General features: G+C 45.7%; 1 protein-coding gene across 1 annotated transcript; it reads right to left on the reverse strand.

Moving 5' to 3' along the window:
- Positions 1-4,943: 4,943 nt before the first annotated feature.
- LOC119336141 lies at positions 4,944-8,388 on the reverse strand. Its single transcript, XM_037608156.1, has 2 exons — positions 6,653-8,388; positions 4,944-5,325 (listed from the first exon to the last, which is right to left on the reverse strand). Exon 1 carries the CDS (start codon positions 7,781-7,783, stop codon positions 7,259-7,261), a length of 525 nt encoding a protein of 174 aa, XP_037464053.1. The 5' UTR covers positions 7,784-8,388; the 3' UTR covers positions 4,944-5,325; positions 6,653-7,258.
- Between the last annotated feature and the right edge of the window lie 2,510 nt (positions 8,389-10,898).

The raw sequence follows: 10,898 nt of genomic DNA on the forward strand, positions 1-10,898 counted from the left end.
CTGCATGCATCTACTACTATTACTCCACACATCGACTGCTATCCAACATGCATCTAGTGTATTAAGTTCATGGAGAAATGGAGTAATGCAATAAGAATGATGACATGATGTAGGCAAGATCTATTCATGTAGGAATAGACCCCATCTTGTTATCCTTAATAGCAACGATCAATACGTGTCTTGCTACCCCTTCTATCACTGGGAAAGAACACCGCACGATCGAACCCATCACAAAGCACCTCTTCCCATGGCAAGAAAAATCGATCTAGTTGGCCTAACTAAACCAAAGATTCGAAGAAGAAATACAAGGCTATAAGTAATTATGCATATAAGAGACTAAAACTCAAATAAGTTTGATGGATAAAATAGATCTGATCATAAACTCAAAGTTCATCAGATCCCAACAAACACACTTCAAAAAGAGTTACATCAAATAGCTCTCCAAGGGACCATTGTACTGAGAATCAAAAGAGAGAGACGAAGCCATCTAGCTACTGCCTACAGACCCGTAGGTCTATACAATGAACTACTCACGCATCATCATAGAGGCGCCAATGAGGATGATGAACCCCTCCGTGATGGTGTCTAGATTGGATCTCGTGGTTCTTGAACTTGCGGTGGATGGAATTGTGTTTCGTCGACTCCCCTAGGGTATTTGGATTTTTGGGGTACTTACAGAGCAAAGAGGCGGTGCGGGAGGCGGCCAAGGTGGGCACAACCCACCAAGGCGTGCCTGGGCCCCCAGGCGCGCCCAGGTGGCTGTGATCCCCTCGGAGCCCTCCTTTGGTACTTCTTTGGCCCAACATGTGTCTTCTGGTCCAGAAAAAATCTCCAAAAAGTTTCACTGCATTTGGACTCCGTTTAGTATTGACTTTTTGCGAAGTAAAAAACAATCAAAAAACAGCAACTGGCACTGGGCACTACGTCAATAGGATAGTCCCAAAAATGATAAAAAGTTGCTATAAAATGATTGTAAAATATCCAAGAATGATGATATAACAGCATGGAACAATCAAAAATTATAGATACGCTGGAGACATATCACACACAAACAAACATTATTATGAACTTGAGAAATTTTATTCACCATCACTCTACACAAAAAAGCAGCACACAACAACAATCACCATATCACATATTGCAAGATTCATCATCTCACTTCACAAGAAAGAAATATGCATCATAGAATCTATACATGGGCACTACACAACAACAATAATTTACCATATCATCTGACAAAAAAATGCATTCATGGTTCACCATCATGTCACATAACCCAGAGTTTCTTCTCACCTTGAATCAGCCTCACAGTGGTCGAATCTTCAACGAAATCTGCAACAAGTTCAACGAAATCTGCAACAAGAAACAAGGGGTTAGCAAAAATCTTCCAAACATAATGTACTATCAGAGGGGTTGTGGAAGGGGAAGTGAGGAGGTGGTTCTGTGGGGAGGGACAGAGGAAGAAGAAGAAAAATAAAAGGGGATCTCGTAGAAAAGGAGAAAGTGGTTCGGTGTGGAAAGGGTGGATAAGGAGGTGGTTCGGTGGGGAAAGGATGGAGGAGTAAGTGATCCGGTGGCATGGGGAAGGGGATGCCCGAGAAGGGTTAAGGGAGTTGGAGTGGTGATGGACAAGAAGCTCCATGCCATGATGACCATGGCAAAGGCGAGATATCACAACAGAGATGATGGGGCGCCAAGAGAGTTGGGAAAGGAGATCCAGCGGCGGGGATGCCCGTGCTTGTGTAGGAGGACGAGTAGGAGGAGATCTCACCTGGGTGCCGCCGTTGATGGCCTCCCTTGGTCGCTGCCTCCTCTTTGCAGGCCAGACTACGGGGAAAGGAAGGTTTCCCTCTTACCTGGACAAGCGCGGAGAAAAAGATTGGAACTAAGCGTTTTCTTTTGCGGGTAAATGGTAGATGGATGATTTCTACTTTTTTCCTGTTATGGTAGATGGATGGCAAACAAAATTTGTTTCAACCTGAAGTTTCCTATGCAGTGATGGTAATTTTATCTATTATAGGTTCATATCATTTGACAAAAATATAAATCTTGCTTTCCTTAGCAGTTTCCATATGCATGACAAATGCTACCTTGTTGCTTCCAATTACTATGTTCACTTTTGGATGGTAAAGTTTGTTTTGGAATTCAAGTCTTCTATGCATTCTATAAATTTCGACCTTTACATGTCCATATCCATGGCAAATTAGCCACTGTTGCTTCAATTGTTTCACACACATGGCAAATATTAGCTAGTTTCCCATAAACTAGTCATGCTAATTTTTAAAATTCATGACAAATTAACCAAAGGGACTAGTTATAAAAATACACCCCCATGGCAAATTTCACACACCCACATCATTACCATTATTTCTGTTGTCCATTTCTCATGTTCCGTTTTTTTCCAATCATATATGCCCTGACACATGGTAAATATACTCAATTACTTATGGCGAAGTTTCCATTTTCCTTCCCCTTTCCCCCTTTTCCCCATGAACACCTGCTTGATCAACCTGCCCTCACTGCTCAAAACATTAAATAGATTTGTGAAACATCCCCTCTTTACCACAATGAAAAACGCATTTCACCTCTATGTGGAAGATATTTAGAACACAACAATTCCAATTGCAATTCCGAGGAGATCATGGTTCTACTTCTATATGAACAAATTGACACCACTGGTCTAGAGAAGTGGAAGGTTTGTTTCAAGTACACATGATGCCTATGGTAGTGCTTTGCGTGATACAACATGGCGACAAACAACGTGACGAGACCGCCCATATCAATTCACGAGAAAAATCCTAAATTAGATTATCTATTAACAATGCAAGGAAAGCGGAAGGGCGACACCGACCTTTATTGCTAAAATTAGTGCATCAAGAAAGAAGAGAGAATTATACATCAAGCTCGAAAATAAGTGTCATGCTTAACTCAAGCCATCAACAGAAATAATATGCCCTGAACTAGACAAATTATCTCAAACAAGTACAGCAACATAAAAAAAATAACCTTAAATGGCAAAACCTGCTAAGTAAGAATTAAAATTTCCAACTAGACCTATTCCCTGCCCCTCTAGGTCCGTCTCGATCCTTCAAATTGACCCCGACATGTGATGTCATCTCCGACCTCTTCAAGGAGGTTGCAGCTGGGCAGGCCTGAAGACCTTTGAAGGTGGTTTGTCTTCAACAACAAAGAAGACGGGAGGTCGGACACCCTGCTCGCCATGCACTGTCGACCTTGACTACCTCCTAGGGGTTGCTACTCATGATGGAGTTGTTTGTTTTCCTTGAAGAGGAGGGGTGAAGCAGTATAGTAGCAGATAATATTTTCCTCAGTTAAGAACCCAGGTTTATCGAACCAGAAGGAGGCACCACACCAGCAACGTGAATAGTACCTACACATGGACACATCAATTGCTAGCACATTCATTTCAAGGTATGCCCATTGCTTGCCCCTTCATTTCACGGGATTTGGATGCACCGGTGAAGTTTGCACCATGTCTCTAGGTGACAGTGGGCAATGTACGGTACCGTTATGGATATTCTGTCACGCATGTACATTCATGACGATTTTATGATAGAATCAAGATAGTCATGCATGTACTATCGCGGAAATGTTCCATGACAATACTCAATTTATTGTCACGGAAGTGTTCACTTCCTGATGATAAATCGCGCGTCACGGAAGTGTTTTCGTCAAGGGTAACCAACACATGACATCCACCATAACAACCAACACATGGCATCCACCATAACGGGTCTCCGTTAAGCTATTGGGTGCCAGTTTTGGATCTGATACCCGTTAACAGTCCTGACCAATGACGATTTTTCACATGTCAATTTCTTATTCGCCAATTGAACCACGTGTCAATTTCTCATTTGCCAAGTTTTCTATCAGAAATCCTTGTTAGGCTGAATGTTGTTAATTAGTTCCGATCGAAAACTAGAAACATGAGTGCTGACTGAGTGGAAAGATACCAAATTGTGTGCCAACCTAACCATCATTACATTGGGAAGAAGAAAACACTTCTGTCTAGCCACTGCAGCTTCGGTTACAGACTCATCAGGCAGGGCCAAAGTGTGCCTCACAGACAGATTCTTATGCTTGAGTGGGTGAATTTTTCATGAAATCTCTCCCAAGTATGATTGATCTTATGGGAAAGAGTAAACTACTGAAAACAAATGGAGCTGCCGTTGAACATAACCAAAACAAAACAAAAACAAGATTGGAAAGGGGGACACCCTTCGTTGGACTGAAACTTGGAAGTTAGAAACAGAGAAACTCAAGTGCTCAACTCACAAGCAAGAACCACCAAACTAGTGTTATCAGGTGCTTCATGGAAGAGAAATGCATGCAGCTGGCACCCCCATTGGATGAATTAAGCAGGAACACTGAGGCAGTTACCAGTTGGGCACCATGTCACAGGTACTGTAACCCTTCCAGCAGATGAACAATCTCATTTTGCTAAAACAAGATAACAAAAGAAAAGGAGGGAGCTTACCTGAAAACAATGTAACGTGCAGAAACCTGAAACTTTGTTCCTTTCCTGATCCTTGGCCAACACTCAAAACAACACAACTGTAAACACAATCACCAGCTCACAGCAAGAACCCACTACATTTTTCATTTATGACAAATGCAGTCTAAAAGAAATACAAGATCATCAACTCATTGCAAGAACCACTGCAGTTTCCATTTATGCAAAATGCACCATCTAAACATGTTGCAGGATCATTGACTCATTGCAAGAACCCCTACAGTGAAAAACAAGATCAAAATGTTGCAAATGAGAAACAAGATCATCAGCTCACTGGAAGAACTACTACTCCCTCCGTTCCAAAATAGATGACCCAACTTTGTACTAACTTTAGTATAAAGTTGGGTCATCTATTTTGAAACGGAGGGAGTACATGCATAGCCTAACAGAAAATAGGATCATCAAATCATTACTGGCAACAACCACAGCATTTTCCATTTATGCAAAGTGCATCCATCATCCAAAAGGATTGCAGGATCATCGATTCACTGCAAGAACCCCACAGTGAAATGCTTCATCCAGGAAGCAGTAGCAACCACATCACAGAAATGAATGTCAGAAGTGTGACACTGCAACCACTACTACAACCAGCATCAGTTTAGCTAGCAGAAGAAACACAAGAGCTGATGAGTTTTCTCAACCTATATCTATCTATATGCTAAAGCAGGCTTTCAGTTATGCCATTGTTGTGTCCGAGACGGCGAAACTTCTGAAGAGGTGAACTGTCAGGACTCCGGCTCTGATCCTTCTCTACGCTCCGCCGACATTCGGGTATCGCAGCGCAGCATAGGCTGAATTGGCAGAAATGACAAGGCAGTTAGGCGGCAGATCAATAATCAATTAACAATATATTGACAAGATCAAGAAGACAAAACATGAAACAATATAATGTGCAAGGAACTAAGCTTTTATGTACCATCTATTGTAGGATACAAACTGAATTTTGTTCACATGTTAGAAATTTAGTATCTTCTCCAAAAGATGAAATGAGATGACTGAACTTGATTTGACTTTTTAGTTTCCATAATTTCTACTGGAGACTAAATGCTACGAAATGGGCGAACTCAATTATCTGAATCCAGAAAAGAAATGTGGAACAAGTAGTTCCTACTAGCTTCAGAGTTCATCAATTTTTTTACCATGCATACACAGACTGATAGATCCACATGGCATCGACACCTACTATTCCCATTAAACTACTTTCACTTTTCTACAGGATTACGACAGTTTCAGACAAGTCCCAAGTCCTAACAAAACCTATCATAAATCCTTTTTCCAAGCACGATCAGATTAGCATTCCACTAAAGACAGACTTCAGATATCATGTTCATGCAGTAAACAGTATCTACACAACCATCTGTGCACTGTGCAAAACATATTAAAGACCACCAGTGCATTTATAGTAAAAGAAGATTAGCAGGAAGCAGATCAACAAGTTAAACCTCGGAGTTCTCAATTTTTTTAACAAGACTAGTAATATAGCTCGTGCACAAAACCTGAAAACAATATAGCTCATGTGCAGAAACTAGATTTGATTTAGTACTGTAAAAACCTGAATCTTGTTCAGATTATTCAACACAAGTAAAATAGGCTAAATTAAACGGATATCAGAATCTTCTCTGTTAAGGCTGAATAAGATTGATCACCTCATTCGTCTATTTAAGTTCCATATTTTACTAGCTTTGAACACACAAAATGTACTGACGGCAAATAGCACCAAATAGCACCAAATAGAAAACTGACTTACCTGAATCAAGGACTGTAGTATGAAACCAACACTTTCCAATCCATATCAAGGTTGAGTGTAAAATGTTTCTTTCCATTAACCAAAAAGTCGACAGGACAACACCGGTTGCAGACAATTCCCAACTCCTAACAGTTTCAGTTAACTGTTTTCTCAGATTAACAATTTCAGTTAACTGTTTTACCATAAACAGTCTGAGTAAACTATTTTTCAAACACAAGCAGATTAACAGCCCACCAAAATAAAACCAAAATTATCATGGCCATGCAGCAAACAGTACCTACACCAAAACTTGTACATTGAGCAAAACAGATTCAATCAAGTCTACCGGTTCACTCTCATTAGGAAGTTGTGACATGGAGAGAGGCTCTCACCAGGGGTCCCGGAGATGATGACGACGATCTGGTAGATGTCGCCCCAGCCACTGCGGGGCAGGTCGACGACGAGTGGGTCAGCCTCCCGTAGCGGCCCGCTCGGATGCACATGGCGATGCGGTCGGGCTGCTGGTTGACCCGTCTAGCCAGCTTGTCCCTCAGGTAGTACAAGGACCTCCCCCTGATATGGTCTCTGGCCCAGCCTTGCCCGGCCTCGTTGTAGAGCCCCTCGTTGCTCGTTTGCACGAACCGAATCCCCCGCCACGCCCCTGGCTGGCGCCCTAACACGACGACGGAGAGGTCTTCAGGGAGGCGGGCCTGCAGTTGAGTTACCAAGAACCATGGTTATCTTCAGGAGATCAAATTTTCTGATCGAAAACACAAACGCGATCAGGAATCTCGACGGCGCAAGAAGTCAGGAAGCGCAAATTTGTCAACAGCAGAACCAGAAATTGTGCACGAGAAAATGAAATCAACACAAGTCGCAATCCCTGCAGTAGAGCTGCGATGCAAATTAACGACGCCCAAGAACCCGATTCGCTCAATCGATAGGCTCAGACCTCAGACGGAAGCAATTCGCGAGTTATCAAGAAGCGGGACAGCGGGTCATGGCGAACTCTCCTGAATCGGGTCTGGAATGCGAGGCGCGCGCTCTGTGAGGGCGATGGGCTCAACGATCCAGCGCATCATGGAGCTGACCTTCCCATTCTCAATATCTCTGTTCTCGACGGTGACGCCGGAGTTCCAGCGGAGGTACTTGTCGTTGGCGCGGAGGTAGCGGTCGCCGGTGTTTTGGAGCAGCACGCCACGCCCCAGCCCCGCCCTGATGTCCAGCCACATGATATCCGGCACCACCGGATGGTCGTAGTCGCGCAGCTCGGCGCGGAAGCCGTGGTACAAGGCCGTCGCCGGCGTGGCCGTGGCGGCGAGGTAGCGGCCGTAGGCGGCGCTGTGGAGGAGCAGGTACGGGCCGTCGGCGGCGTGGTAGATGTGCACCCTCCACGCCACGTTCAGCGAGTTGCGGCGCTGGCTGATGGAGACGCCCACCCCGTCGTCGTCGGCGTGGAGGTAGTACTTGCCGAGCTTGCGGTTCCGCAGCCGCACGTACTGCTCGTCGTTGAACCGTTCCATCGGTGGCCGCCGGCGCCGGGCCGCTGGGGAGCAGTGGAGGTGGGCGCTGCGCGGTGGAGAGCGGGGTCTTGGTTTCTTGGAGCTCCGGCGAAGGGGAGAAGGCTGTTGGTTCGGGCGGTTACGCTCGGGCGCCAAGGCGGGGGTATTTGAAGGCGAAATTACCTGACACAGTCGCCGTACCGGGCTTTGGGCACAAGGTGGGCTTGGGGGCTGTTTTCTCGGCCCGGCCCGCACTCCCGGGCGCGGTGTCTTCAACTCCTCTGTTTGTCCCGCACAGGCCCACGCGCGGCGGCGGCGGCGGCTCGGTCGGCAGCGCCGCTCCTTCCCTTCCCCGGCGAGCTTGTTCCTCCACGCTTCCCCAGCACGACGCCGCGGAGCCAGGGAACGGCCGGCGGTCGACAGCGCCGCCCCTTCCCTTCCCCGGCGAGCCTCTCCTCCATGCTTCCCAGCACGCCCGCGCGGAACCAGGTTACAGCGGGTGGCACTCCTCCTTGCGTGGATGCCCAGTGCCACCGACGCAGCGGCGAGGAGCGAAGCGCCAGCAGATCCAGCAGAACTGCCATGGCGTGCGAGCCCTTGCTCTTTTCTGTCGCTAGCTATCGATAGTGGCTTCGTGCGTGTGTTGATTTTTATTCTTAGAGAAAAGGCCGTAGTCCGACTCTATAAATAAAGCCACAAGGCAGAGTCACAAGCCCAAACATCAATATAGGGCGAAGCCACCAATAATTCACGATAACAGAGCTAGAGGCCAGGATCACGAAAGTAATAGGGGTACATGGCAACCTGCCAAACACGGCACGCAGGCCGGAAGAGATGAAAGAAAAGCCACCAACGAAGATGAAGAAACATCGACAAGCAGTTCAGACTTCAGAATCCTGCCCAGATATAGAGGACGCCGAGGCCCGAATTTTAGAGATGAGCAGGTCCAACGCTCCCTGGTCGTCCTTCTTAGTCAATGATCTCCACTGCTGCAAGAAGATACAAGATTTAAAAAGAGCGTCAGCAGCCTTAGTTGGGAAGACATGTTTGATCGTAAATTTGTTCCTAATCGTCCATAATGACCAACAAATCGCACCCACGCCAACCCAGAAAACCCACTTAGTCACCCCAACCAGCAAGTTGGCAAGGTTTCTTAGTTCAAGAAAGGAGGAGGGATTCCAAGTAACCTGGAGCCAGGAACGGACACAGCTCCAAACCAGCTTAGCCAACACACAATAAAAAAAGATATGATTCGTGTCTTCCAAGACACCGCAAAGAGCACAGAACTCCGAGCCCGGCCCATTTTGCTTACGAATTTGGTCAGCCGCGGGTAGACGGCCTCTGAAGGCCTGCCAGAGGAAGATTTTAATCTTAGGAGGAACTTTGGACCGCCAAATGCAAGAGAACCTATTCGAAGGGACACCTCCGATGAGCCTAGAGTACATAGATTTAACTGAAAACCGGCCAGAGGAAGAATGAGGCCAGACTACCGAATCCGGCGTCTCCGAGAGCAAGGGGAAAAAGGCAGAGAGTCTTTGCCAGTCTTCCAACTCTTCAGGAGACAAGGAACGACGAAAGGCCAAGTCCCAATTATTAGCCGTCACCTCCGCGATGGAGATATCCGGGTTAGGACAATACGAAAAAAGGACCGGGAAACTAACAGCCAGAGGGGTATCACCACACCACCAGTCACGCCAAAAACGAACCGAGGTACCGTTACTAACATTAAACTTCACATGTTCCAGGAACAAAGGTCTGACTTTAATAAGGTCCTTCCAGAATTGAGATCCACGTCGGGCCACAACAAACATCGGGCTAGAGTGAGGGAAACATTTAGCTTTAAGTATTGAATACCATAAGGAGCCGGCCCCACTGGTCATAATTTTCCACCACCATTTAATTAACAGACACTTGTTCATAACCAGAGTGTTAATAATACCTAACCCCCAAGGTTTTTAGGCCTACACATGAGCTTTCATTTAACCAACCTATATTTCTGTTTGTTGTCAGCAGCATTCCAATAGAAAGCACCCCTGTGCTTGTCAAAACCGGCATGAATGCCAGCCGATAAGAGATAAAAGCCCATTAAAAACATAGGAAGGGAGGAGAGGCAAGCGTTAATCAGAGCAACTTTGCCAGCATTGATGTTATATCTACCTCTCCAGGGGAGAACCCTGTTTCCCACCTTAGAAATAGTCGGAGAAAAATCCTTTGAATGTAACACAACAGGGGATATGGGAAGGCCCAGATATTTGAAAGGGAAGGAACCCAGGGAACAGTTAAGCAACCTAGCCACTCTCAAGTCCTCCGCATCATCAACACCAGTAACCAGGACCTCACTTTTGGAGAAGTTAACTTTCAGGCCAGAGACGGCCTCAAAGCATAATAGGATGAACTTTAGGTGGGCAATGCAGGCATCGTTAAATTCAACCATAATAATGGTGTCATCAGCGTATTGCAAGTGAGTGACACCATCAGGAATTAAATGAGAGACCACAGGCAAGATATGGCCATGCTGAGCCGCCCTAGATAGGATGCGAGAGATGGCATCAGCCACAAAGTTAAGAAGGACAGGAGACACAGGATCCCCTTGTCGCAAGCCTCTGCCATTGACAAAAAAGTTACTAATATGGCCATTCACAGAAACCGCAGTGTGGCCACCCAAGACCAACTGCATAATACGATGAACATACGCCCCGTCGAAACCTTACGCTAGAAGAACCTTCCTGAGAAAAGGCCAGCTGACGGAGTCATAGGCTTTCTCAAAAATCTAGTTCTAAAATGACAGCCTTAGAATTATGAGTTCTCAAATCATGAACAATTTCATGAATACAGAGGATGCCATCTAATATGAAGCGCCCTTTGATGAAAGCAGACTGGTAAGGACTGACAACTCTATGGGCAACGGGGGACAGGCGGGTAGCAAAACCCTTAGCAGGAAACTTAGCAAAATTATTGATCAGCGCAATAGGCCTGAACTGGGAGATCAGTTCAGCACCTTTAACTTTAGGAATCAGGGAGATGACTGCGTAATTAAGGCGAGAGATATCAAAAGTTCCTAGACAAAACCCATGAATAACATTACAGACCAGCTGCCTCAATTGAGGCCAGAACTTCCGAAAGATGGGGATCGAAA

Source organism: Triticum dicoccoides, chromosome 7B (genome assembly GCF_002162155.2).
Source record: "Triticum dicoccoides isolate Atlit2015 ecotype Zavitan chromosome 7B, WEW_v2.0, whole genome shotgun sequence".
Classification (NCBI taxonomy): Eukaryota; Viridiplantae; Streptophyta; class Magnoliopsida; order Poales; family Poaceae; genus Triticum; species Triticum dicoccoides.